The sequence below is a fragment of the Manis pentadactyla genome, chromosome 4, assembly GCF_030020395.1.
Source record: "Manis pentadactyla isolate mManPen7 chromosome 4, mManPen7.hap1, whole genome shotgun sequence".
Lineage (NCBI taxonomy): Eukaryota > Metazoa > Chordata > Mammalia > Pholidota > Manidae > Manis > Manis pentadactyla.
Window position 1 is genome coordinate 188,409,011 of NC_080022.1, and position 27,582 is coordinate 188,436,592.

At 57.3% G+C, this 27,582-nt stretch overlaps 2 protein-coding genes across 4 annotated transcripts; one reads left to right on the forward strand and one right to left on the reverse strand.

Moving 5' to 3' along the window:
• Positions 1–281: 281 nt before the first annotated feature.
• On the reverse strand, positions 282–7,229 carry SGSH (N-sulfoglucosamine sulfohydrolase). Of its 2 annotated transcripts, XR_008997507.1 has the most exons (9): positions 6,973–7,229; positions 5,820–5,980; positions 4,321–4,426; positions 3,922–4,072; positions 3,440–3,596; positions 2,987–3,068; positions 2,074–2,277; positions 537–1,349; positions 282–424 (listed from the first exon to the last, which is right to left on the reverse strand). XR_008997507.1 is itself a non-coding variant. In XM_036910505.2 (8 exons), exons 1-8 carry the CDS (start codon positions 7,067–7,069, stop codon positions 790–792), a joined length of 1,518 nt encoding a protein of 505 aa, XP_036766400.2. In that variant the 5' UTR covers positions 7,070–7,229; the 3' UTR covers positions 282–789. The 2 variants fall into 2 exon arrangements, 1 of the variants encoding a protein (XP_036766400.2); XM_036910505.2 differs by having other exon boundaries at positions 282–1,349.
• A 615-nt stretch (positions 7,230–7,844) lies between these two features.
• On the forward strand, positions 7,845–27,579 carry SLC26A11 (solute carrier family 26 member 11). Of its 2 annotated transcripts, XM_036910504.2 has the most exons (16): positions 7,846–8,109; positions 8,639–8,831; positions 9,212–9,297; positions 11,114–11,193; positions 12,643–12,785; positions 16,788–16,963; positions 17,389–17,461; positions 18,633–18,683; positions 20,624–20,684; positions 22,637–22,692; positions 22,843–22,983; positions 23,452–23,579; positions 23,938–24,037; positions 24,435–24,568; positions 24,990–25,062; positions 25,840–27,579. In XM_036910504.2, the coding sequence occupies exons 1-16, from the start codon at positions 7,861–7,863 to the stop codon at positions 25,929–25,931; spliced, it is 1,836 nt and encodes a 611-aa protein (XP_036766399.2). In that variant the 5' UTR covers positions 7,846–7,860; the 3' UTR covers positions 25,932–27,579. The 2 variants fall into 2 exon arrangements, with proteins under 2 accessions (XP_057357761.1, XP_036766399.2); XM_057501778.1 differs by lacking the exon at positions 22,843–22,983 and having other exon boundaries at positions 7,845–8,109.
• The last annotated feature ends 3 nt before the right edge of the window (positions 27,580–27,582 follow it).

Here is a 27,582-nt window from a genome sequence, read left to right on the forward strand (position 1 = left end):
TCTGCTCTGTGGCAGGCAGAGGGGGGCAGTTCCGGAGCACTCTACAAGCAATGTCTGTGCCACAGACACCAGCGTTCAGCCAAGCAGAACTAGCCCAGGCCAGAGTTCGGGAGAGCCTCACCCCTGGACGTTTGCACAGAGGGTGAGTTCTGCCCGCACAGACCACAGGATGACACTCGTGAAGGGAGCCTGCCATGACCCAGAGGCCTCGTGGAAACACAGCCTGGGGGTCGGGTGCTTGACCCCCATGGGGCAAAGCAAAGGAAGCAAAACAGGCCTGAGATGGTTCAAAGCTTTCCTCAAGACCAGCGGTGGATTAAGCCGGACACCGTGCTCGCACGGACAGTGAGGCCTGGACCTGCCCACCGCCGCCCGCTTGACTGGTGGGAGCCCCATCTCCTCTTGGGTGAAGGCCCAGGAACAACTGCGGGTTCCAAAGAATGAAGAGGGTCTCAAGCCCTAGGTCCCAGTCCCTTCCATCCGCAGGTCCCCAACCCAACTCAGAAAACAAGACCCCTTGTCCACACCATCCTCACCTGGTGTGGGCTGGGAATCCGCCCCATCCCAGGGTCTCCTACAACTCCTGTGCTGGGACGCGGCTCAGACACAGGTCAGCAGGGTCCCCGAACACGGGGGTGGGGGTGGGGGAAGGGCCAGGGCACACGCCCTGCTCACCCCTCAGGCGGGATGCGGAGGCAGGGGCTGTGGGCTGTGCCCCTCGTGCCCCATCAGCGGAAATGGCTGGGAGTCGGGGCCTAGGCCTGGGGAGGCGCACATGCCCAGCGGCCCTCACAGCTCATTGTGGAGCGGCCGGCACTGTGGGGAGGGCTTGTCCTCCAGGACGCCGTCAGGAGCACACACCCAGGGGTCATGCGTCTCCCACTGCCACTCGGCCAGCCGGGCCTGAAGCAGCTGCAGCACCTGTGCGTAGCGCGGGTCAGCGGCCAGGTTCCGGGTCTCCCACGGGTCCCGGCCCCTGTCATAGAGCTCCCAGCGCTCCCGGTAGTAATAGTGACGGAGGTCCTTGTACCAGCCGGTGGGCCGGCCGGCCACGGTGCGATTCAGGAGGTCCTGAAAGGTCGGCGACACGTAGAGGTCCTGGTCGATGGGGAAGGGCATCCTGAAGCCCAGGTTGTGCACGAGGCGGAAGCCCTGGTGGTACACCGAGCGCATGGGGTAAGCCATGGTGACTTCGTGGTGGCTCTGGCTGCCAAAGACGGTGGTCCAGAGGGGCTCTGCTTCCAGCGCCGGCAGGAGGGACCGGCCAGTGAGCTCAACGGTCTTTGAGCCAAAGATGGTGTAGCTGGGGTAGGGGATGGAGAACCAATCCAAGACGGTGGGCGTGAGGTCTGGAAGGGAGGCAGCATCTTAGCACGGTGGGCACCCCAGGACACCAGCCCCGCGTCCCAGGGCTGAGGCCAAGCCATCTGGGAAGCTGGTGGGCCACCTAGCACGAGACATGACACCAACAGGGAGCTGCACGCACCCAACCCCTGGCATGCAGCCCCTCCCTCTGGGCCCCGCTGCCTCTGATGGTGTAACAAGGCCCCAGCGTGGCGGCCGTCAGCATCCTCCTAAATGCCGTGGACCAGTGAGGAAGCTCATTCCTCTTCTGTGTCATGGCCACAGCTCTCCTCGACTTATGTTTTGGGGCCAAATGGAGAGATGGGTTCCAGTCCGCAGGAGCCCGACTGTGCAAAGAGCGGGGTTCCCCGGCACCTGCAGCAGCACCTGGGCACTTGTTAGAAATGCAAATTCTCAGGCCCCACCCCCAGATCCACTGAGTCAGGCACCCTGGGGGTGCAGCCTGCAATTTGAATTGTAAAAAGCAGTCCAGGTGCCTGGCTCTCACCAGTAGGCTGGTGGGAAAGTCCTGAAGGCAGCAAGACCCAGTCTAGAATCCCGGGTGGGAGCTGATAAGCCATGTGACCCTGGGCACTTACCTCGCTGCTAGTTTCTGCATCTGCAGACGGGGTGGCCACCCCTCACCCACATAATGCAGTAGGTGCGGCACTGACTGGGCGTAGCTGAGCTCTTGCTCGTGCCCCTCGCCTGTAAGCACCAGAGGCATACCTAGGAGGCTCACGGAGGCCTCGCTGACCTGGCCCTGGCGCTGCGGGTGCTCCGGGGATGACACCAGCAAGGGCTCGGCGGTGCCCGGCCAGTACAGGTTGGTCCTGCCACTGGGGAAGGGGATCCCATTGTCTGATGTGAAGATCACCAGGGTGTCATTCAGGACACCTGCTCCACGCAGCTCCTGGAGCACGAGTCCAATGCCTGCAGGGTGCAGAGGGGGGAGAGCAGAGCTCAGCCTCGGCCATGGAGGCGTGAGAATGTGGGTGAACTCACCTGGCCACTGGGCCTGTCACGTCCCCAGACCACCTCTGCTGTCCTTCCCACCAGCCCAGGCCTCTCACCCAACACTGCCAAGTGCCCCAGCCTGAAGCAGGGCCTGCATGGCCGAGGCCTTTGCTTTCCCGTTAGGGACACCGGCCATCTCTTGGCACTTCCATGGCACCCCTGTGCAGCTGCTACCAGCCATGTGCTGGTTTCTGTGTTTGGTGGAACCTCATGTCTGCCCCATGGAGCTAACAGAGTCTTGGGCGGGGTCCAGAGACAGGATTGCCTCTACACCCAGCCCCTTCCCAGCTCACCATGAACGAGTGGCATCAACACTTCCTACAGCACACTGAATGGTGGTCCCCCCATAAGGCATGTCCAACCAGAACCTGGGAACTGGATCTTTGCAGACTTAATAATCAGGGCTCCCAAGATGCAGTCATCTTGAAGTACCCAGGTGAACCCTGAATCCAATGACTCGTGTCCTCACAAGGAGGGCCTGGGCCCCCAGGGCTGCAGCAGGCAGGAAGGACTCTGCACTAGAGCCTCCGAGGGAGTACAGCCCTGTCCGCACCGCGGTTTCAGACTTCCTGGGATGGGGGCCCAGGCCGTGGCCCATCCCACCACTTGGGCAACTGGAACCCACCTTGGTCCATTCGGCTGATGGTGGTGTACTGAGTGGCCAGGTCAGCTCGGGCCGCTGGGGTGTCAGGGACAAAGTAAGGCACCTGGGGGACAGGTGGGTGGGAAGGCAAGGTTAGAGCAGATAGGTTGGAGGACAGGACAAGGCGGACGACCCCTGAACTGGGGTAGGAGATGGAGGTGTGCCTCTCTCCCAAGACCTGAAATCGTCTTCCTTCTGTTGACTGGATCAGCCCAGAAGCCACCGGGATGTTTCTGGATACACCACTCGTGCATTTACACCCTCTCTGCCAGCCCCTCAGACAGGGACCCGGACCCCAGAGGTCAGAGGGTCTCCTTTCATGCTCAATCACACATCTGGAATCAGGGCTGTAAGTCCGCAGGAGGGTCCGGCCCCCGACTGAAGTGGGGGAGGGGCAGGCAGGCATCCTGGAGACATGGTAAGGGGCCCTCCTACCAGCACATCCTGGGGGTTGTAGGTCTTGGGGGTCCAGTCTGGGATCCACCCCATGCCACTCTCCCCATTGCCAAACTTCTCGCAGAAGGCCCCATACTGGGGCTGGGAGTGCCCGCAGCGGTGGGGGTCATGGAAGGCGACATAGAGGAAGAAGGGCCTGCAGGGGCGGTGGGGGTGGGGCTGAGCTCAGCAGTTGGCACACCACCTAGCTTCCTACCCAGGAAGCCCCATTCTGTAGGAGGAAACTCCCCACTCGGCTCTGCCTGCTCCCCTAGAACTGAAGTCCCCCCATTATCTTCACTGCCTCAGTTTCCCCATGTTCCCTTCCACTCTGACTACTGATAACTTCAGTATCTGGCGTTCTCCCCCCCACCCGACTCTGCTGCTGGGGACTCTAAAGACTAGTCTCTGGGATGTGCGCCGTGCGTGGACTGCCCGGAGGCCTGGTAGCACTCGGGAGGTTGTGGGGGGCCTCCCCGCACCTGTCATCCAGAGACTGCAGGAATTTCCGGACCAGCAGCTTAATCCTAGTGATGTTCCGCCCCACCTGGAGCACAGAGCCGTTCTCTTCCGTGTAGGCAAAGTCGAACGGGTACACCGTTTCGGGTCCCACGTGCTTCTTTCCAATGATGCCTGGAGGTGGGGAGATGGTCTCATGTAGTCTTCTGCTCCTCTCTGCTCCCTTCCCCACCCCAAGCCTCTCCAAGGGCAGCCCCGGGCCTTGTTCTCATGGACCCTCAGCCCAGGCAGGAGGCCCAGGTCCTTGGGAACAAGTGCTCAGAGCAGCCGTGGGGCTGAGGGGGGCCCACGACAAGGCCCCGCCCCTCCGGGGCTGGGAGGCCAAGTGCCGTACTGTCCCGGTTGTGGCACGCAGCCTCTACCTGTGCGAATGCCGGCGCGGCCCAGCAACAGTGGGAGGCTCTGTACCCCGTCGAAGGAGCTGAAGTGGTGGATGTCCTGGTGCAGGCCATACATGCCGTTCTGATGCTGGGGCAGAGACGCTGTGAGCCCAGGCACTGCCTGGCAGCCAGGGTCCCGCCCTGCCTGCTCCCATTCATACCCTGGCTCCTGAACCCCACTGTTCTCAGGTCCCTGATTTAGACTCATGTGGCCAGCACCCAGGGGGGTTCTCTCCGCCTCTCCCTCCATGCTGGACTGAGACGGGCCTGCTGGTCCCTCCCGTGAGACAGCAGCAGGTAGTGTGAGACTGGGACACGTACACCAAAATCAGGGTGGTTTTCCTAACCTTTGTGCCTATCTGTACTTACCAATCTTTCTATTAAGAGCACACGTCATGGGGGAAAAGTTAGCAGTTGGCATCTCTTCACTAACTAGGTTTTTCTATAGTGTAAAAGAAATCACTGTCCATGCTGAACTCCAATCAGAAAACAGCGACAAAAGCTCTCTATTCCTGCAGGAGACATGCACAGACCAACCTCCCTCTCTCTGTGGGCCTTCACTTGGCTCAGTCCCTCAGATGGGGGCCCACAGAGCAGAGCACCTCCCCGTAAGGGAAGGGCAGCAGATAGCACATCACGAGTGCCCTGTATACCCACGTCTGTCTGTAGCAGCATTATTCACAACAGGCAAGACTAGATGCAACCCAGTGCCCACCAGCAGATGGCCACAGGTAAAATGGGCTCTATCCGTACAAGGGCATACGACTCAGCATCGAAAAGGAAACACATGCTGCTGTAAGGCTGTGACACAGGTGATCCTGAAGGACCCGTGCTCCGTGAAATAAGCCAAGCACAAAAGGACAAGTACTTGTGCGAGGTGCCCAGAGTAGCCAAATCATAGAGATAGCAGATGGAGATTGCCAGGGGCTGGGGGGCTGGAGTGCTAGTGTTTAGTGGGCACAGTGCTTGGTTTGCGAAGATGAAAAAGTTCTGGAGATGGAAGGTGACAGGTGCGCAATGTTAATGCACCTGGTACCCCTGAGATGCACACTCTTCAAAATGGTGAACATTATGTTACGTATATCTTAGCACAATGAAAACAAGGAGAGTGCCTTAAACAGCAGCAATTACCCTCACAAGAGCTCCTGGGACAACATCACAGGGGGTAACACTGGGCAAGTGAGTGCCAGGCACCTTGCTGTGTGCTTTACATATAAAGTACTAACTTGGCCAGTCCCATAATATGCCCACTTCCCAGGTGAGGAGATCGAGGCATTACATAGGCATGATTTGCTCACAGTCACACAGAGCAGTGAGGCCAGGGCTCACAGGTGGGTACTTGGGGCCCCCAGCCCACACTTGGACCACTGGGCTGGGGTGGGGGAAGGTGGGCGAATCCCCAAGGGAGACCAGGGAGGGCTTCCCTGCAGCAGAGCTGTCAGGGGCACACCCTCCCCATGCCCTTCCCTTGCCCCCCTCACCTGGGGCAGGCCGGTGAGGAGGCTGGCCCGGCTGGGAGAGCAGCTGCTGACAGAGGTGAAGGCACTGCGGAAGGTCAGGCTGCGGCGGGCCAAGGCGTCCAGGTGAGGGGTGCTGATGGCACTGTTGTTGTAAGCACCGCTCTCAAAGCCTCCATCGTCCGCTGAGGCGGGCAGGAGAGAGGCCACGGTGGGCTGGGCTCAGGAGGGAGGGACCCCTGGGGTCCTGCCACAGTGCCCTGGGCCAGCGATGCCAGGTGATTGTGATACCCAGATGGACATAACACCCAGGGCGTGTGACATTCAGCAGGCATGATACCTGGGTGGGAATGCTCCCAGGCATGCATGAAAACCCAGTGAGCAGGCAGGCATGGAACTTGGGGTGTGGGGGGGGGGCAGGTGAGCGGGCAGGCGAGGTTGACCAGTAGGCAGGAGCCCGCCCCTCAGTAGACAGCTGTTTATGTTACAATTAGCTGGAGGGCCTCGCTGGTGACCACAAAGCTAATCACAAAGTGTGAATCTGGCAGAGGGCCAGACCTCAAAAGAGGAAAGAATCAGGTTGCCCTGTGATAGGCTCTGGTTGCCCAAGGCGGAAGTCTCGTGAGCGGCAGGGTGTTGGAGGAACTTGGGATCGGGGAGAGGGCAGGTGGGTAGTGGGGCTGCGCCCCTCGGCCAGGAGGAGAGCTGAGCCACAGCGCTCCGGGGCTGAAGGGAGCAGGGCAAACTCAGACGGCTACCACCGCTGGAGAGAAGAGGAGAACCCCAAAGCGCCCTGACCGCGTCTCTGGGGACATGGGCACCAGCCGCTCTTCGGCATCCCCTCTGGGATCTGTGGACCCGAGTTCCGGGAAGCCGCCCAGCTTCGCGAGCTGGGGGATCAGCAGGGTTATTCTTGGTTGCTCTGGGCGCGGGGTGGGGGTGGGGGTGTGCAGGATCAAACCCGGGACACTGCGGGGTGCTGAACGACGGGGACCCCTACAGACCCCGCGGTGGCGACGTCGCCCCTGCCTCCCACTCCAAAGAGCCGGCCACGAAGAGTTGAGGCAGCAAAGAGGAGAGACGGGGAGGACATGGCAGGGGGGGAGTGGGGAGGGCTGCAGGGCACACGGGTCGGCGCTGGCCGCTGGGGAAGCAGCGTGGGGGGGGGCGCACTCACCGAGGATCAGCAGCACGTTCCGGGAGCGCGCCCGGTGCGCGCAGCAGAGCCCCAGGACGAGCAACACCACCCAGCAGGCCGAACCCCGGCGGCGCATGGCGGCGGATGGCAGCGGCTCTCGGTCCGGCCCCGCCCCGGTCACGTGCGCGCGAGGCCCCGCCCTCCGCTCGCCTCCCGTTGCGGTTCCTCCGGACCCGTCGGAGACGTCGGGAAACCCCGAGCTGCGGCGCAGGTTGAGCCCGCGGGGCGGTAGGCCGGGGGCCCGGGGCGGCGCGGAAGAGCGGCCGGGGAGCGGCCAGGGCGGCCGACGCGAGGGGCGGTGCCTCCCGCAGGACCCCTCCCCAGCAGGTCCCAAGGCTCTCGGTCTTGCTGGCACCGGCGGGCCGCGGACCGTCAGCCACCATCAGACCCCAGGGCCCCGCCACACATCGGGGGCGGGGGGGGGGGTTCTGCACAGAGCAGCCCCGCCGGGGCCGGGGGTGGGGGCTGGCCCGGGCCGGCCCTGCGCACACGGGGCACCGGGACCCTAGAGGCTGCTGCGCACCCTAGTTAATGAGGCTCCTCTGACGTTCTCTCCAAACCCGCTAGAACCCTGGGGCTCCTCTGGGACGTGAATGCCACAGGTGGGGGCGGGGGTTCGACGCGGCCGCGGGTTGCAGACGCCCAGCGCCTCAGTCCGCCGTAGTGGGCGGAGCCCGCTTGGTGCGCCCTCGGGAAGCCCCGCGCCGCACACCCACCCTGCGCACCGGCCGTTGCCTCCTCTCTTAGACCAGCAAGGGGAACACTTAACCCGTCTGGCTCAAACCCGCACCCCGTAACCCTGGACCCCCCGCCCTATTGCTGGGCTGTCCGAATCTCGGACTCTGACTGCTGCTCTGCGTTGCCCCCATGCCCATCTCAGGCATGCCCTCGTCTGTGAAGGCGCTGGGTCCGGCGAGGCCCTCCGGTACCAGTATGGGCCCCCAGGCCCGCTGCTGCTCGCCTGCGGCCCTGCAGAGGAGGCTGCCCATCCTGGCCTGGCTACCTGACTACTCCCTGCAGTGGCTGAAGATGGACTTTATCGCTGGCCTCTCGGTGGGGCTCACAGTCATTCCGCAGGCGTTGGCCTATGCTGAGGTGGCTGGACTCCCGCCCCAGGTGAGATGTCTGCCGCCACTGCCAGCCGCATCCCCTTCACAGGGCAGGACCCCACTCCAGGCCTCCCGCCCGGAAGCAGAGTACAAATGCATAGTATCCTCTCCAGGCAAGCACAGCACCCAGAGCTCCAGCCCCGGGAGACCCAAGAAGCCTTACTTTATGTCTGGAGCATGTGACTGCCTTTGGGCAGACACGCCCTTGTAACTTTCCTTGTCCCTCGTGTCACGTGCAGCACCCAGCTAGTTCTGCATTGCCTCATGAGGCCAGTGAGATGACCCCCGGCAGCCTTACGGCTCGCAGACTCACGTACACACACGCACACCGGCTTCGGCTGGGAGTCCCCGAGTGCAGGGCAGGTGCAGGTCCACAACTGTGGATAATAGAGGGAAGCGATTTGCCCTGCCTGCCTAGGGTGGTGTGCCCAGGGCTCGCGGGGGGCACCAGACGTCCCTGTGCCCAGACGCCCGCAGCAGGGGCACCGTGGGCATGCCGCGTGCCTCCCTGGCACTTACGGTGCTCTCCCCCACAGTATGGCCTCTACTCTGCCTTCATGGGGTGCTTCGTGTATTTCTTCCTGGGCACCTCCCGGGACGTGACGCTGGGCCCCACGGCCATCATGTCCCTGCTCGTCTCCTTCTACACCTTCCACGCCCCCGCCTATGCTGTGCTTCTGGCCTTCCTGTCGGGCTGCATCCAGTTGGCCATGGGGTTCCTGCACTTGGGTAAGACTCCCGGGCCTTCCTGCTGCTGTGTAGAGTTTGGGGGCAGCTCCTGGGGCACTGAGGCACCCACCTCCTGGGGATGCCCCTGCCGTTAGCATTTCCTCTTTGCATTCCAGGGGCTATGCGTGTGTGTAGGGGGGTGGAGGGGGCCTTCAGTCCTACCCCATTCTACTTAGGGGCCAGGACATGAGGAGAAGTGCTGGTGCCTCAGACCCTAGCCCTCCCTCTCCTGCTCTCCAGACCAGCCTAATAAAGGCATGCTGCCCCCCAGTCCCTTAGCCCCAAATCCACCCGTACCACCTCTCCCTGCACACATCCACCCATGGCCCCTGGGTCTGGGCAGGGTTGAGACCAGCTTGGTATTCCCTTTGGCTGGCCAGGGTTCCTGCTGGACTTCATCTCCTGCCCGGTCATTAAAGGTTTCACCTCTGCCGCTACCATCACCATTGGCTTTGGGCAGATCAAGGTAGGCCATCTGTGGGCATCGGGGCACCTGCTGGGTAGCAGGACCACAGCCGGGCCCTGGTACATGTGGGCCAGGTGCTGTCTTGCTAGTCCACAGCTTGGAGCCCCTGGGGCTTGTTACATGGGTCTGCATTAATAAAATGACCCCTTTGGGTAAATGCTGAGTGACGGTGAGGTTCTACACCAGGTAATTCAGGGGACCGGTGATGACAGCCCCTGCTCTGGGCAGTTTGTAGACCAGTGCGCTTGGCTCTCCTCACCAACTGGTGCCCTTGTGCTGCCTTTTCTGCACACTCAGCCAGCAGGCCCTCACGAGTCAAGGGTATCCTACCAAAATGTCGACAAGCAGATGCGTCCCTGTGTGAACTTAGCTAGATAATTTCATTTTTGTGTTTTGCCCAAATTTCTGTTTAATATATTTCACGTGTCATGCTGCCTTGTTACTATTTAAAACATCAGCAAGCAGTGCTAGACCCTGTCATCATGTGTGATCTAAGGATGTTCCTTTACTCTCTTTCACGGTTTAAGCCCCTGGAGGGCCGGAGCTGCTCTGCTGGCGGCTGCTGCCCCCCCGCAGCGCTTTGGTTGGCGTGAAGTCGGAGCGGGCTCAGCTGGGTGTGCAGAATGGGGCCGAGGCGGATCGTGCAGATGAGGCCGTGGGGCCCTGGGTGGCAGCCGAGGCCCCTGCCTGGTGACCCGGTGTCACCCCCTGGCCTCGCCAAGGCCTGGTTCCCACCAGCACGTGTGGTCCAGGCTGGCAGGGGGCAGTAGGGGGCGCTTGTTGCCGTCTTACTGTATCCTGGGTACTGGGTGAAACACCCGCAGCTCCCCAGGAGGCAGGTGTATGGTTTTCTCCACTCAGAAAGGTGTGGGCAAACCGATCTGTGTATCACGTGTGCCCTGTGTCGGGGTAAGTTTGGCAAATGCCATTTTGTAGGGTGGTCTGTCCCTTATTCTGGAAACAAAACCCTTCATTTTTAGTGCCAAAAATGTTCTTTCACGTAGGATGGTCCGCCGTAGAGCATAGAGGATAGATTCTTTCAGTCTGCGCACGTGGGGACCCTAGGGTCCCCAAGACTTTAAAAAGCCTTGACTCGTTCGCGAGCCCCCAGGCGGGGCGGGGTCCTCCCGACCTGCTCCTGCTCCCGCCCACCTGCGTCCCTCCTGGGTCCGGCTGTGCGCGCCCCTGGGGTCCTCGGAGCCTCACGGCCCGGGGACGGAGTCTGGCCCTCGACTTCCCGCCCCCACACTGCCCACTGGGTCTCAAGCGGGGTGAAGAGCTAAAGCACACGGGGGCGGACCCCCGGGATTGTGGTGGGAGGCCCTGGCGCCGCGAGTCTCCCGCACCAGTTCCCGGAGGCCCGAAGCCCAGGCGGCCCCTCCTCAGCTCTGCGGGACTTTTCCCTGGGCAGAGGCGGTGCCGGGTGGGGGTGGGGGTGCCTCCGGGCGGAGAACGCGTCCTTGGGCTGGCCCGGGGCAGGGGCGCGAACCCGGGCGGCGGGGCCTCAGACCGCGGACCCTGAATAGGGCTCCGTCCAGCCGGTCTCCCTGCTTTGAGATCCCCGGGCTGGTTTGCCTCAGAAATGAGAACAATTCGCAGTCCTGCCATTGACTCCAAGCACTTTCCCTGGAGGGTAACTTTGATCCCCTGCGTTCGGGCTGTGGGAATGGGCAGGTGGTCCCCGGGGGAGCCGGGGAGGTGCCCCAGGAAGGGCCCTCGTGTGACTGGGGACTCTGGGGCGGGCGGAGACGCAGCGGACAGGGCTCCAGGCCTCACTCGGGGAAGGACGTCTAATTGAACCCCCCTGTTGGAACAGAACCTCCTGGGGCTGCAGAACATCCCGAGGCAGTTTTTCCTGCAAGTGTACCACACCTTCCGGAACATCGGAGAGACCAGGTAGCCTGCTGGCCTTGGGTTCTGCCCCCAGATAAGGAGGCGCTTCCCTGCAGACCCCCTCTCCCGGCCCCTCCGCATTGCCACGGCTGCCAACCCCCGATCCCGACCCGCGTGGCATTTACTCCAGTCCTCCAGGGCCTTGCTGTTCCAGCAAGTTCACCACCGTAGCTGGTTAGAAACGCAGACCCAGGCACCCCAGGCCTGATCAGTAGGATTTACCGGGAGTCCGGGTGGTCTGTGTGCCCGGTGAGGTGTGAGGTCTGCGTGGGCAACCTGAGAGCAGGTCACCTGCCCTTGCGCTGAGCTTTCCTGGGTGTGATAGTCTGAGGATGCCACGCAGAGGAAGAGCAGGCAGTCCCCTTCTCAGAAGTTCATAGTTCGTAGTTCAGTGAGGAAGAGAGAACTCGGGGAAAGCAGAGGTACACAGAACGTGCAGGTGCCCCAGGGACTGCTGGCAGGCAGAGAGGTGATAGTGGCTACGCAGCTGGTCGTGGGGTTCCCTCCCAGATGGAGGGTCCCTCCCAGAGGGCGGGCAGGTTAAAGAGACAAACAGGAGATCCTCGTGGCAGAACTGAGCCAGCAGCCAGGACTCTGGCTGGGGGAGCAGGAGGAGGAGATGACCTGGGGCAGCTGCCCAGTGGGAGCAGTGCTGAGGTGGGGGTGGAGGGAGGCGTGAGGCTGAGGGCCCCTGGGGCTGAACTCACCCGAAGCCAGGGGCTCCCTTCCCACCTCTGACCTGTAGATAAGGGAGGAGACACCATGAGTTGTTGAAGACCTGAAAGGACCAGCCAGGGGGCTCATAGCTCAAGAACAGTGCCTAGAAGGCACTTCTGGTTTTTATGGAATAAATGAACTTACAATGAACTCAAACATCATTATCTGGCCTTGAGTCTAGCCCAAGGTCGGGACGTTTCTCAAGGATACCAAAACTGTGTGAAGGTGGCTCCGAGCCATGAGAACTGCTTTGGTTCTCATCACTCAGTCCTTGATTACACATCAACAGAGTGGGTGGGAAAAACAATCAAGGCATGTGTGCTTATACATTTGATTTCTACCTTACTTGAATTATGTATTAACCCCATCAATCCCACACTCCCTGGCCCGGGACATGGAGCCCACGCGGGTCATACTCCTGGGGATCAGCAGAATTGGAGACGGACCAGTCAAAGGGCATCACAGGCTGTCAGAAGGGAACCGTTTGGAATGGCTGAGGCACCTGTAGCCCACAGAGACGTGTGACTGAAAACGTGAGCTAGTAGCCCTTCTGCTGCTGTGATCTGGGCCTCAACGCCCAGACCTGTGCAGGCCTGTGGACTTGCTGGGCTTCTTATAAAGCTTTGAACTAGAACAGGGATGCAGATTTCTTAGGGAACAGTGGAAAGCGCAGCCAAGAGAAAGCTTACCAGCAGAAGCGGTAGCCCCTGGGCAGTGACCAGCATCTGTCTGCAGGGCGGGCGACGCCACGCTGGGGCTGGTCTGCATGGTGCTGCTGCTGGTGCTGAAGCTGATGCATGACCACGTGCCTCCTGTCCACCCTGAGATGCCCCCCGGCGTGCGGCTCAGCCATGGGCTGGTTTGGACTGCCACAACAGGTGAGGGCTCTAGCTGAGGACCAGCTCCACAGCCATCCTGTGTGCACCTCGGGAGCCATAGGTCCCATCTCTGGGAATTCTCGTGTCACCAATCTGGGTGTAACTTGGGCCCTGGGATCTTTAAAACGTGCTGGGTGGTTCTCACACGGAGCCCGGGCCAAGAACACCGATTTGCAGCAGTGTTCTCAACCAGGGATGATTTTGTGCCCTAGGGGACACTTGGCAATGTCTGGAGACATTTTTGGTTGACACTAGGGCAAGGCTGTTACTGGCATCCAGAGGCCAAGGATGCCACTCAACATCCTGCAATGCGCAACTTGCCATGGCAAAGGATGACCAGGCCCAAAATGTCAGCAGTGCCAAGGTTGAGAAACCCTGGCTGTTCCCTGGGAGAGAAAACAAATTCCACCGATGTCAACTGGTTCTGTTTTAGTTGTGCACTTGCTAGGAGTAAACATTTTGCTGTGCTCACGGAATCACCAGGTTGAGTCACAGTTAACGGAAGGGTCCTTGAAGGAAGGCTGAGGTAAAGGCTGCAAGGGGAGGAGGTAGTGTGGCCCTCAGCTGGTTGAAGGGCCATCTCTCCGGAGCTGGAACCCTTTCCTCAGAGGTGCCGTGACTGCGCTGCCAGGAGGTGACACCCAGAGAGGAAGGCAGGCCGGGGAAAGCAAGGAAGCGTGGGTGCTCCTGGGCCTTCTCAGAGCTGGCGGGGCAATGGAAATCAGCCCGCACTTGGCCTGCTCTTTGGCAGCCGTGAAATCCATCCAGCTTTAGGAGGGACAGGGTGGCAGGATTTGGCCCTTGAGCCTCTTCTAGCTGCTCAGGCTGGACCCCGTCCCTAGAGTTGCCCACCAGACCGTGTTCTGCAGCCGTGACTCAATGCTGCAAGCTCTGTAGCATGGAAGAGCCCTGGGTGTGTAGTGCTCTACAGCACCTGGCTTCGCCGTCCACCTGGCAGGTGACCTTGCATGTCACTCACCAAAACTTCCGAGCTTTATTTCAGCTGTCTTCAGTGAAAACAGCTCAATGCTCTGTTCTCTGCAACCTCGCCACTCAAGATCCTCAGGCCAGAAGCCTGGACAACCCTGTGAGGTGCCCCAAATGCAGCCTCTCGGGCCCCACCCAGTTCTGGCTCAGGATCCTCGTGTTAACATGCCCACCAGGGGAACTGTAGGCACGCAGAAGTCTGAGGAGCCCTGTAGGGTTCTCGGGCTGCTCTCTCCTCTCTCTGCAGTCTCACCTTCAGAAATGAGCTGCTGAGCTCTCCACTGTTGTTTTTTAAGTTGTTGTTTAAGCTTGTATTAGAGCTGTGTGAGGCCAGGTCGATCTGTGGCTGCACCTTTTGTGTTTATTTCACAGTTTGCACCTCCTCTGATCCCCAGGGCAACCTTGTGAGGCAGAACGGTTGTCGTTTCTCCCCTTTTGCAGATGGAAAAGTGGAGCCTTGTGGAGGTTGAATGAGTTCTGATGTGACAGATGATGATTTATGCTTTATAAAACACTTCACGTCATTACTGCCTTTGATTCCTGACAGTCTTGAGGATGGCGAGATTTTCCCCATTTTGCCAATGAGGAAAATGAGGCTCTGAAAAGTAAAACAGACAAACCAAATGAGGCTTCTCGGGGCCACACACCTAGGAAGGGGCTAAGTGAGGACTTGCTCCCAGGTTATCCACCTTTCTCCCTGGTCAGTTGATCTAGAAGCATGTCGATTTTATTGATCTTCTCACTGACCCAACTTTTGAGATTTTCATTAACCTCTCTATTGCTTTTATTTTCCAGGTCTTTGATTTCTGCTCTCATCTCAGTTATTTTCTTTCTTCTGTTTATTTTGGGTTTACTTTTTCTTTCTTTTAAAATTCTTAAGGTAGAACCTGAAGGCTTTGAGACTTTCACTTATTCTAATATAAATGGTTAATGCTATAAATTTTCCTCTCAGCACTATATAAGCTGCGTCCCACAATATTGGTATGTGGTGTTTTCATCTTCATTTAGTTACGTATACTTTCTGATTTCCGTTTTGACTTTTCCTTTGACTCATGGATCATTTAGAAGTGGTTTATTTGATTTCTCCTTTGAACAATGGGCTACTGAGGAGTTACTATAGTGTTTCCAAATATTTGGGAATTTCCCAGTTAGTATTTTGCTGTTGATTTCTAATTTAATTCCATTGTGGTCAGAGAACATACTTTGTATGTACCTACACATACAGGGTTATAATTTTCTTTTGAAATGACCCACTTTATCCCTGGTCATAGTCTTTGCTCTGAAATCTACTTTGTCTGATATTAATGGAGCTATTCCGGCTTTCTTTTGATTATTACTAGCATATATTTTTTCATTCTTTTATTTTTAACCTGTTTAACCTGTTTGTGTCTTTATGTTTAAAGTGTGTTTTTTTGTGGGAAGTTTATAGATGGGTTTTGTTTTTTAAATCCAATCCCTGACTTTTAATTGGGGTCAATAGGTTAACATGGTTATTGATATGTTTGGCTTTAGATCTACCAGATGGCTCCTCATTGCCTACTTGTCTCATTTGTTCTTTGTTCCCTTTTCCCTCTGTACCTTCTTTTGAATTGTGTGCTTTTTTATGATTTTTTATTTCCTTTATTGTCTTATTGGGTATAACTGCTGTGTGTGTGTGGCCTTTTGTTTTTATTTGTTAGGGGTTGCATTAGGGTTTACAACATCTTATCTCACTGCAGTAATACTGTTTCATGTTGATGTAAGAACCTTATGGCACGATAAGAATACTTCCGTTTCTCCCTTCCCAGCCTTTGTACTGCTGTTGTCATGTATATTTCTTTCAACATTTATTGTAAATGCCACAATAATCAGTATCGTCCCTCTTTAAACATGCAATTTCTTTTAAAGAGATAAAAATATAAGAGCAAAGTCTTCTATATCTACGTACATCATCACTCTGGTTCTCTTCGTTCCTTTGTAGTCCCAGATTTCTATGTGTATCATTTTCCTTCTGCCTGAAGGGCGTCCTTCATTGTTCCTTGTAGGGCAGTGCTGCTGCCGATGAATTCTTTTAGCTTCTGTATATCTGGAAGAGTCTTTATTTGCTTTCACTTTTGGATAGTTTTGCTGGATATAGGATTCTAGACAGGTTTTTTTCCCCTCCTTCTGTACTCATAACAAGAAGTGCTGTCATTCTTTGTTCCTCTACATATGACCTTTTTGTCTAGCTACTTTTAAGATATTCTCTTTATCACTGGTTTTCGGCAATTTGATTATGATGTATCTTGGTGAATTTTTTTTTTATGTTTCTTGTGCTTGGGATTCATTTGGGCTTTTTTGGATATGTGGGCTTACAGTTTTCATCAAATTTGGAAAAATACCCAGCCATTATTTCTTCAAATCCTTGTACTGTCCCTCCATGCCATTCCATGAACTTTGACTGTGGACCCTAACACACCTGTACTAGGCCACCCGAAATTGTTCTGCAGCTGCTGACGCTCTGTACAATCTCTGTTTTCTCCAGGTGTTTTATTTTGCATAACTTCTGTTGCTACAGCTTCAAGTTCACTAGTCTTTTCATCTACAGTACTAATCTGTTTTTAACCCCACCCAGTCTCAATGTTATGGTTTTCATTTCTAGAAGTTCACTTTGGGGAATAGGCATGTATGCTGCTGTTCCATTTATTTTGTATAGTTTTCAGTTTTAGTTGTTTTGGCAGTAGGCTGAGCCTGCAGTGTTACTCTATCTTCAAAGCAGAATCATCCCAGGACATCTGATCTCAAAGTGTCTTTTCAGCTATTCCATTGGCTGTACAGTCCCTGGCCACCGATAGGCAACATGCACACTTGGCCCCATGTGTCACTCCTCATCTGTCCCATTGTCATGCGTTTTCTATGGTGCCACATGGTTGCGTGTGTCTGCTGGAGTGTAAGGGGTTGTAGCTGGGGTGGGGTCTTCTTCCTCCTGAGGTGCATTTACCCAGTTACCCAGAGGGGCCAGGTCTCACCAGTGGTCTCTCCCTCCATCTGCCCCAGCTCGCAATGCCCTGGTGGTCTCCTTTGCTGCCCTGGTTGCATACTCCTTCGAGGTGACCGGATACCAACCTTTCGTTCTAACTGGGGAGATAGTCAAGGGGCTTCCTCCAGTCCAGACCCCTCCCTTCTCAGTGACCACTGCCAATGGGACAGCCTCCTTCACCGAGATGGTAAAGGTGAGTAGAGATGGGGAGTCAGGCAAGCTTGGCTGAGCTGTAGTGGTCTCTGGGCCTAGTTCTGTACCCCTAATGTACCTGCTTAGTGATGGGGAGCTCTGAGGTCAGCTAGGACCCCTGGCTCTGCACCAAGGGTCAGCTCTGGGTGCAGGGACAGGCATGGAAGAGTTCCAGATTGGGCACAACCTCAGTGGATACCACATTTTTTTCTCTGCCCTGTGCCCAGGGTGCCCCCCCACTGCAGACACTGGCAGAGCAGGAGTCTGCTGTGCTCTGCCGCCTGCTCCTTGTATGACGGGGAGATGCTTCTTCCTTGCATGTGTGAGCTCACAGCCGTGCAGCTGCAGTGTGCTTGCTCTGCTGCCTGGGCAGACCCTTCCCCTCCTCCCCCAGAGGTCGCTCACTGCCCCTCTCTCCTCTCGCAGGGCATGGGGGCTGGGCTGGCCGTGGTGCCCCTGATGGGTCTCCTGGAGAGCATCGCGGTGGCTAAATCCTTTGGTAGGTGCCCACCCCCACCCTCTGCCTCCGCATCTTATTCTGGAGCTCCACCTGCCTTGCCTGCCTGCTTTCTTGCTTTCTTTTATCTGATTTTGTTAAAATTAAATTTTTATCCACATAATACATACTCATGTTTTTAAAAAAAAATGTATAGTAAAAATGGATTTACAAGATTAATGATACCAAAATTTAAAAAAAAAAGAATTTACAATAAAGAACCCCATGCAGTGGTGGCTGGCAGTGTTTGACAGCCTGCGTCTGCAGGAATAGCCCTGGCCAACTGCACCTTCTGTGATGTGAGCACCCCCCACCCCAACCCTGCTGATTTCACGCTGACCATGGAGTTTGAAGTTCACGTTGGGAGGGGATGGGCAGTGGCTGCCACTGCCGTACAGGTACAGGTAGCCAGCCACACTGGTTATGGTACAAGAAATTAGGAAGCAATGAGTTTTAAGTAGTATCTTTGTTAGTAGGTGTTACTGGGATACAGTCTTGCTCATCTATTATATAGTATATATACATATAAATACTTATGTGATATTTATGTATATCATACACATACACACATAACTATATACATGATATGCATATCATACGTGTATATACAAGACACCTGTTAGCATGGCTGCTTTGTGTCGCAATGGCACATTGAATAGTTGCTACAGAGAGTGTGCCCCGGAGACTAAAATATTTATACAGTCAGGCCCTTTCCAGAAAAGTGTGCCAACCTCTGTCCTAGACTCATGCCCCTCCCATAGATTCCCCCAAATCTCTGTCCACTCATCTCTGGGCTGGCCACATCTGTGACTTCTAGTCTTCTCAACTTGTAATCAGACAAGCTTTCAGTTTAAAACTTTTCCCCTTATTATAAAAGCAACACATGTTTGTCACAAGAGGTTGAAAGTGCAGAAATGTATAAAGAAGGAGCAGGTCAGTGTAACCCCTGCACCACCCCAGACCCGTCTGTTCACACTTGCCTGCTCATTGTGTGCACACAGGCACACACACATACACTCTAGCACGTGTGTATGTATTTTCTGTCTATTTGTAGACTAGTTACAAAACATAGGCAATGCTGTGAATAGAAATTTCTACCACTTTTTTCATCTCAGGAACTTTTTCCTAATGATATGTATCTAGTGACAGTGTTTCTATTGCCTGTTCTCTTTAGCTTCTCAAAATAATTACCGCATCGACACCAACCAGGAGCTGCTGGCCATCGGTAAGACTCCAGCGGGGGCTCTCAGGGGGCCTGCGTGTGCCCCTCTGCATCTCACGTGAGCCTTGCCATGGTGGCTGTGATGAGGGGCCAGGAGCAGGTGGCCCTGAGCTGGGCCCATTTGAAATACGAGCGTGGCCTCCTCAAGTCTCCAGGCGGTCCATTACATCACGAGGGGTAGGGAGCTGACATCTGCTGTCCATTCTGACTGAAGCTTATTGAGTACCTGCTGTGTGCCAGACCCTGAGGTCTGCAGCCTGGTTTTGTGCCAAGGAACATGCCTGGAGTGTTCCACCTCAGGGTCAGATGGCAGAAGAATGTGGCCAGGTAGAAACCCAAGGGCCTGCTGATGATGCAGAATCTTGACTGCCTTTGCCGCACCTTGTGGCCCCGTCCAGGCCAGGCGGGTGGGTCAGCGACGTCTCACGTGGGCCCCAGGCCGCCTGACTGGGTGGAGCCTGCCTGCCATCAGCACTTGTCTTAGGCTTTTCCTCTGGGAATCCGGCCTTGGTGGCCCCCGCTGAGACCATGGCAGGAACCTGACATTTGGTTATCATTGCTTCTCATTTTGTGGATGCCAGGCCTTCCTGCCCTGTGAGGCAGGCGCAGGTCCACCCGGGCAGCACGCTGGGCTCCTTCCCAGAGGGTCTGCCAGGAGCCTCCACCTGGCTATTCCATGGTAGCATTTTGGACCTGAGCCACTGGGTTCCTTGACAGCAAAGGGTGTGGGGACCCAGGATGGGTTACAGGAATGTTGGGGCCACTCCTGTCTGAGCCCATGGTGGAGGGGGCATGGCCTGTTGGTGGCCTCATTGGTTGCGAGAGTTGGGGTCAGCTGGGAATCACTCAGTCCCAAGCAGAAAAAAGCCACAGGCTTCCCCACGCTTCACTAGCAAACGTTCCAAAGGGAGCTCTCCGGCTGCTCATTCCTGTTTCTGCAAATAGCACAGAATTTCTCTCCTGAAGATGTGGGGCGTTCCGGGGCACAACCCAGACAGAAGCAGCAAGCAAGGGACTGTCATGAAGCCGATGCTATTAAGGTGGACGTGCTGACCGCACAGGCTGCTGACTCCTTGATATAAGAGACACCAGGTCACTTTCAGCAAGTGCACAGCAAGAGACCAACCTGTTCCCCCCTAGAACACTGCCGCTAGTACAGTCCCCCGCCACTGGCTTCTCACCGAGGAGCCAGGACTCTGACCCAAGTATCGTGGAGCTGGCATGGGGACTTGGGGTGACCGTGTGTGGTCAGCACATGGCCTTTGCCGTGCCTGCTGATGTCTGGCCCCGCTCTTGGACGTGAGCTGGGCTCTGGGACTCCGGAGAGCTTGGCTCTGAGTGGGCCCCACCCTGAACTGTCTCAGAGCAGGTGTTGATCCTGTGGTCCTGCTCTGGGTTTTACAGAGTGGGGGAGACCAAGGGCTTTGGGAAGGCCCCACTGGTGCGGATGCTGGCAGGCCACCTGTGATAAATGTGGGCTGTCTCTCTGTTAGTAGGTCCAGCCAGGCTCGGGGCATGGATTCCGACCAGTGTAGGTTAACAGTGTCACCTGGGGAAGACAGTTTACTGGCCAAAACATTCTGCCCCTCACACTGAGTGTGCATCTCCCGGGAGTGTGGGTTTGAAGGGTCAGGTGGAGTGCAGCGTGCGGGTGGCCAACTTCCCCGGCACCGGGCATCTGGGTGCACCGCCTCACCCGGCCATCGCTGCCGCCGGGCAGAGGGGGTTCCTCTCGTGTCTGACTCCCACGGGCAAGGCTGGGATCAGAGTTACTTAAAGCTAGAATCAACCCCAGTGAACTTGGCAAAGATCGTGGTTCGGCTTTTCCTTCTCTGAGAGAGACGCGCAGGTGCAGGGCACCCCCGGCTCCTCCCACCTCGTCTCCCTTTCTCTCCATCTCATGCTCCGTCACCCGGATAACCTTCCCTTCTGTGCCCTCCCAGGCCTGACCAACATGCTGGGCTCCCTCGTCTCTTCCTACCCTGTCACAGGCAGCTTCGGACGGTGAGTGTCCGCATCTTTTCCTTCTTCTGCTTTGGGGTCCCGGCCAGGGCAGAGGGTCCTGGTCCAGCTCAAAGAGCCCACAGGCCCCCCGCCCAGCCATTGCCCACCCGCATGGCCGGCAGCATCCAGGAGTGGGCTGGCTCCGCTTCCCGGCGCCTGGTTTTCTCACACCAGTCAAGGCACTGTGGTTCAGTCCTGACCATTCCCGCACATCCCCATGCTCCGCCATCCTGGTGCCGGGCCAGTCCCTCCAGCAGCTCTGCCTGAGGGGCTCGGGCTCCCTGGGGCTGTGGCCGTGGGCGCTCAGAGAGCAGGGGCAGATGGGAGAGCGAGGAAAGGGGGCACCAGCCGTAAGGCCAAGCCCCCTAACCCTCACCCAGCCCCGTCCGAGCGCCGGGCCTTCCCACACCCCAACCCAGCACGTCCGAGGGGCGCCCATCCTCTGTGCCTCAGTGTCCTCGCCTGTGAGGTGGGAGTCCTGGCGGAGCCAACCTCAGAGCCATGGGAGGATTAAGTGAGGAGCATGTGTAGTGCCAGGGCCTAGTGGGCACTGTGCTGATGTCCTGTGAAATGACATTTCCAGGGAAAGACAGGTGGGCACTGGTCATGCTTAGCGGCTGTAGGGGGGCATAAACCAGGCAGGGTCCGATACACGGAGGAAATCAGCATGGTGCCTTAGCGGTGCTGGGGTGGCAGAGGGAAATGTGGGCTGAGGGCAGGTTTGGCAAAGAAAGTATTTCCTGGGATTTGGGTCTGAATGCATTTTCCAAATGGGCAAAATGAAAAAGGAACATTGAAAATAAAAACAGCAAAATTAACTTCTAGTTCCACCACCCAGGGAAACCTCACCGTTAGGATGTGGGCATCTCTCCTCTCCGACTTCTTTCTCTTTGTGTGGACTTACATGCACGTGTGCGTCTGTGTATCTCCATGTACGACGTGTATGTGTATATGTGAGGGGGATTCCTCCTATCAGGATTCCCACGTTCCTGGTGGAGTCTGTTGTGGGGGGCGTTTTAGCTGCTGGAGCTGCCATGGCGGCACAGAGCAGGCCTTCAAGATTTGCTGTCTTGTGCTGGTGGCTGAGCCCAGGTCCGGGGCCGGCAGGGCTGGTTTCCCCGGAGGCCTCCCTTCTTGGCTCGCAGATGGCGGCCCTCTCGCTGTGTCCCCACCTGGCCTGCCTTCCGTATGTCCAAAATTCCTCTCCTTTTAAGGACACCAGTCAGATTGGATGAGGGCCCAACTCTAACGGCCTTGTTTTAACTTAATTTTTTAAAAATTTGTGATAGCAATATAGTGTTTCTGTGTTGCCATTACAAGCAGGAGACCCTGGGGTGGTGACAGGATCCTGGTGGGTCATGGCTGAGCAGTGTGTGACTGTCCAAGGTGCTCCAGTGGCGCCGTGAAAGCTAGGCTCTGATTGGGTGAGCACATGTCTAAGAACAGCAGAGAGAGAAAGACGTCAGACTGAGGGCGGAAGAAGCCTATGGTCCTTGTGTGCCAGCGACCCCGGGCTGGTGGTACTGCCAGGTTGAGTGTGTTTGTCTTGATCACCTCTTTGAAGGCCCTCTGTCCATGGGTGGCCACGTCCCGAGGGCCCGGGGGTGAAGGCTTCAGCGTGTGGCTTTGGGGGACACAGGGCAGCCCGTAACTAGGAGTAGGGTTTTACGGATCCTCTGTTGGCTGTTGGGTTTCCAAGCAGGCCTCTCTCAGATGCGCTGATGGGATGTCTTGGGTTTACCTAGACAGTCCAGGAAGTGCCCCTTTGGTGAGAGGACCCCGAAGTTCTTCAGTGCTCCTAAGCCTGTCCACAAGGTGCTGGCATCAGCAGCCCAAGGTTCCCTCACCAGTGCCCCCCATCCCTGGAGACTGGCTGCGGCTGTGTGGACTGTCACCTCCCAGCCCTCCCCGAGTCCCAACAGCCACTAACAGGTCCCCGTGTTGCCTTCCAGGACAGCTGTGAATGCCCAGTCGGGGGTGTGCACCCCAGCGGGCGGCCTGGTGACAGGTGAGCACCCACACCGTCCCCTCATCGCCGCAGCAGTAAGGTGGTGCCAGGATGCAGTCAGTGCTGGCATGGCAGGGCCCTTCGCTCACCGGGGGGTGGGGGTGGTCAGGGCAGCAGGGCCATAGGTCACCCAGGACCCCGGCCCCACAGGCGTCCTCGTGCTGCTGTCGCTGGACTACCTGACCTCGCTCTTCTACTACATCCCCAAGTCCGCCCTGGCCGCCGTCATTATCATGGCCGTGGCCCCCCTGTTCGACGCCAGGATTGTCCAGACGCTGTGGCGTGTGGCGCGTGCGTATGCCCCGTCTGTTGAGAGGCCGTTGGTGAGGCCCCCACCCTCTTCCAGGAGCCTCACTGGCAGGCTGGAGCCGGGAGGTTGGCCTGGTTCTGGGAGCCATCGCTGCCGGATGCGGTCAGGGCTGCCGGGAAGAGGGCTTCCTTCAGCCCCTCGGCCTTGCGGAGCACCCTGGACCAGGTCCACATGGTGCTGACTAGTCTGCGCCTCCCAGAGGGCAGGGGCCAGCTGGGCCCGCAGGTCTCCAGGCAGCTCAGCCCAGGCAGGGAGGGATTTCGTGCCTCTGGCACGTCACGGGGCTGGCGTGGCCTGTCAGCAGTGCCAGCCCCTGGGTCTCCAGGTGGAGGTCCCTTGTGGGGTGCCTGGGGGCTGTGACATCTTTACCCATTGCATGAAGCCAGGAGCTGTCCTGCTGGTCAGCAGGGACTCGGGGTAGCCCTGCAACCAGACCCCCTCTCTCCCAGGGCTGGACGTGCTTCCCCTCTGTGTGACATTCCTGCTGTGTTTCTGGGAGATGCAGTACGGCATCCTGGCTGGGGCCCTGGTGTCCACCCTGATTCTCCTGCACTCCGTGGCCAGACCCAGGATGCAGGTACCAGCCCATCCGTCCTCCTTGGGAGTGGCGTCTGCTGGCCTTGGGGCCTGGTAAGGCACAGTGAGCCAGAGGCAGGACCCCGTGGCTGCACTCGGTCTTGCGTTGTTTTGGTGTGACTGTGGCCCGTGGCACTGCCAAGGACTGTCCACCTTGCCAATGGGAGTAATCTGTTGTCGTGAGGCACAGAGTTCTCACGCAGAGTGTGGGGCCGCGGGGGGCCCTGCCAGCTGTGCACCCCCCTGTGCCTTGGGCCTGGCGTGGAGCCGTCTGCCTGTGTGGAGCAAGCCTTGCAGAGCTGACCCGTTGGACTTGCCTCCAGGACTCACTGGCTTCCCCCATTCCGTGGTGTCCCCAGGTGTCAGAGGGGCCAGTACTGGTCCTGCAGCCGGCTGGCGGCCTGCACTTCCCCACGGTTGAGGTCCTCCGGGAGGCGATACTAAGTCGGGCTCTAGCAGGTACACGGGCCGGGACAAGGTGGGCCGCAGCACCCCGAGCAGCCACCACCCTCTGTGCACCTCATCCTGCCCTTGGGTCCAGGAGGTGTCTGGGTCCAGTGGGTACCCGCTGTCTGCGTGCATGGGTGGCTGGTCCCCAACATTTGTCCCTAAGGAACAAATGGTCTTTCCTGCAGGGTGTTGGTATTTGGGGGAGAAAAGGGGCCTGTTCTCTAACCAAAACTGCCGCTGTACCCAAACAGCTTTTGTCTCGGGTCCTGCCAGCACCCCCAGCACGCACCAGCGCGCACACACATGCACACGATGGGCTCTCAGTGGCCTTGCTCTACCCCGAGCCTCTGGCCAGGGCCTCCTCCAACCACAGCCCCATGTGACCAGCTTGCACCTTTCTCCCCAGCGGCGCCCCCACGCTGCGCAATCCTGGAGTGCACGCATGTCTGCAGCATCGACTACACTGTGGTGCTGGGGCTCGGGGAGCTCCTGGAGGACTTCCACAGGCAGGGCGTCACCCTCGCCTTCGTCGGCCTGCAGGTGGGCGTCCCACGGGGCACTCGGCCGGGGTCATTCACTCTCAACCAGCCAGTGAGGTTGGTACTGTCATCGTCCCCACGTCAGGATGACAACACCGAGGCCAGAAGCTGAGTCGCATGCCCAGGGTCCCGCAGGAAGCAGGGCGCCCGGGCTCCCATCTTGGGGTGTCTGGCTCCAGAGATTGCCGCTCTCTGTGTCGTGCTCACAGGGCATGAGCCCTCCTTCGTGTCCTTCAGAGAGTATTCATTTAAAAATCATTCCTCGTACGGCATTTTCTGGAGGCCCGGCTTCCTCTCTCCATTTCCCTGAGGGGAGGTGGAGTCCTTCCTGGTTGCAGTGAAGCCAGGGACCGCGCCGGGCCACCTGTCCGCGTGTGCTGCAGCGGGCGTGTCCCCGCCTGAAAGTAAAGTTTGTTGCACAGGTTCCTGTCCTCCGGGTCCTGCTGTCCGCTGACCTGAAGGGCGCCCAGTACTTTACCTCGCTGGAAGAAGCAGGTGGGTGCAGGTATTTGAGAGATCTGAGGCAGCCTGCGTGCCCACACCCCCTGGGGCCAGGACAGGAACTCTGGGAAGCGGGAGGGCCGGACACTCAAGTCCTGGAGTGGGGGCGATGCGTGCGGCAGGGGGCACATAGTCAGGACCCTCTCGCTCTGGGGTTTTATTCTTGTGGGGTGGGGGCAGTGTGTGTCCAGCTGAGGTACAGTTTACACAGAGTGAAATGCACAGACCATAAAGGTGCATTTGAGTTCTGGCAGGTGGATAAGGCCAGGTGTGCACCCATCAGGGTGTAAAACATTTCCATCATTTCAGAAAGTTCCCTGAGTCCCTCTTCAGTGACACCCCCTGTCCACCCAATTGGGAGTAACCACTGTTCTGGTTTCTTCCATCACTGATGACCTTTGACTGTTCTAGAACTTCATACAAACAGGATCATAAAGATTCTGTGTCTGGCTTCTTTGGCTCAACATGGTGTCTGTGAGAAGCATCATGTTGCTAGAAGCAGCTGATCGCAGGAGATGGATGGACGGACTGGCCCTGCCGTACGGTAGAGCCACCCAGGAACAGGGAAGGGGTCGCAGAGCGATGAGTGCCAGCTGGGACCTAGGCGAGGCCTTCCCGGTGCCGGGGACACAGGCCCCAGACTCCCACCTCCCTGTGCACGCGGCCTGGGCCCAGCCTTCAGCCCTGTCCTGTGAACTGACCCCTCCTCACATCCGCTTTCTTACTGCTTGAAACCTCAGGTTTTGTTCTTGTTTTTGTTTCTGTTTTCAGAGAAATGCCTGACCCAAGAACCAGGGACCCAGCCCTACAATATCAGCGAAGATTCTGTCCCAGAACACAAGGTCGCCCTGTTGAGGGCCTAGTTGGGCCATTGATGGGTGTCGATGTTTGGAGGGTCCCCCTGAGGGTTCTTGCCACAGTGATGCTGGACACCATCTGTAATTGCACTGGCCTGAGGGCTCAGGAAGCCTGAGCCGGTGTCCCACAGGAGGAGGGGTCCTCGGGCGACTCACTGGATTCATTCGGGACGACCGAAAAATTACCTCCCTACCGTTCCCTGCGCGTGAACCCCGTTCGGAAGAGTGGTTTGGAGAGAGCCTTCTAGAATGACAGACCCGTGGGAGCAAGCAGGTCCAGGAGAGGGGGGCCTCGCACCCTCGTGCCTTCCTACCTGCGGCGGAGCGAGGGGCCATCCCGGAGGTGGGTTCTGAGCTTGACGGTGGCGTCTGCTGTGGCCGGGAGGAAAGCCACGGTGTGCAAATGACCTGACGTGTCTGTGAGAAATAATTTTGAAGTTTGTATTTTTTAAATTTAAAAAGTAATTGTTTTGGTGTTTTTGTGATATTCATAAATGCTCACTGTAAAAACTATGGCAGCTACAGTGTGCCTGGTGGCAGCTCGGACCCTTCCCCCAGTATCCGTTCACATGGGTGTGTGTTCACAGTCTCACACAAGTGGGCCATTTCATACATGGTGCTCCGTGACCCACATTTCTGTGCAGTTCAGTGCTGTGAATTCTTGTTCTTGAGAAGATAATAGAGAAGACGTGGTTGTTTGTGGCTACATGGTGGTTTTTTCTGTGGGTCACAGCCCCTGCGCGTGGACCTCTGCCTGTGCCCATGGGCTCTAAGTTCACTCCCATGGCATTTAGAGTTAAGCCCTGCATGTGTTGCAGCTGAGGAAGGTGACACTCCTGGACTTCCTTCGGGAAAGAGCTTGCTGTCCAGACAGCCGACTGCGGGACCCCAGGGCCACCCGCGTTCCCGCTGAGCCACGTTCTGCCCGGGGCATCCTGGCCGGTCTGTGAGCCCAGCAAGGGGACCACCCACAAGCCTAAGTCTTTTCCAGATTCAGGTCCCCTGTCTTCCGTCTTTCTCCCTCCATCCCCCACCCAGGGCCGTCCGTTGTGGCCTGTGCTCGCATACCAAACACACCCATTCCTGAACCGAGAGCTCAGCCCACTCACAGAGCCGGGCAAATGGACACACTCACAGCCACCGAAAACCACGCGCCACCCCTGGCTTGGCGCTCCCACTTGGAAATCCAGAGCGTGTCCTGGGAGCAGGTCCAAGGATGTTTATCATGACCTCGTCAGCAATTTCAGAAAATGAAAGCAACCTAAACCCCTCAATTTAGGATCGTCTCGAACGTGAAACAAGCAAACCGTGGCCGGTGTGTGGCATCTGAATGGGGAGGAGCCACATGTATGCACAGACCTGAGTGAAAGGAGCGAGCTGCTCAGTGGTGTCCTTCCTCAAGTGCCCCTTGTGTGAAGACAGCCGTTGACCAACGCCGGGACTGTGTGTGCCCGTTTAGAACAAAGTTCTGGAAGGACGTACAGCCAGCGGCTAAAAGTGATTACTGCTCAGTGTGACAGTGTTTGGGTTGACTTTAACCATATCTTACGGTTTAATTGTTAAAAGAACAATACATTCCTTTGTAATTATGTTATATAATTCAAAATCAACCTATGGTTACATTATAGGTTAATTAAATTTAAATTTAACTTATTAT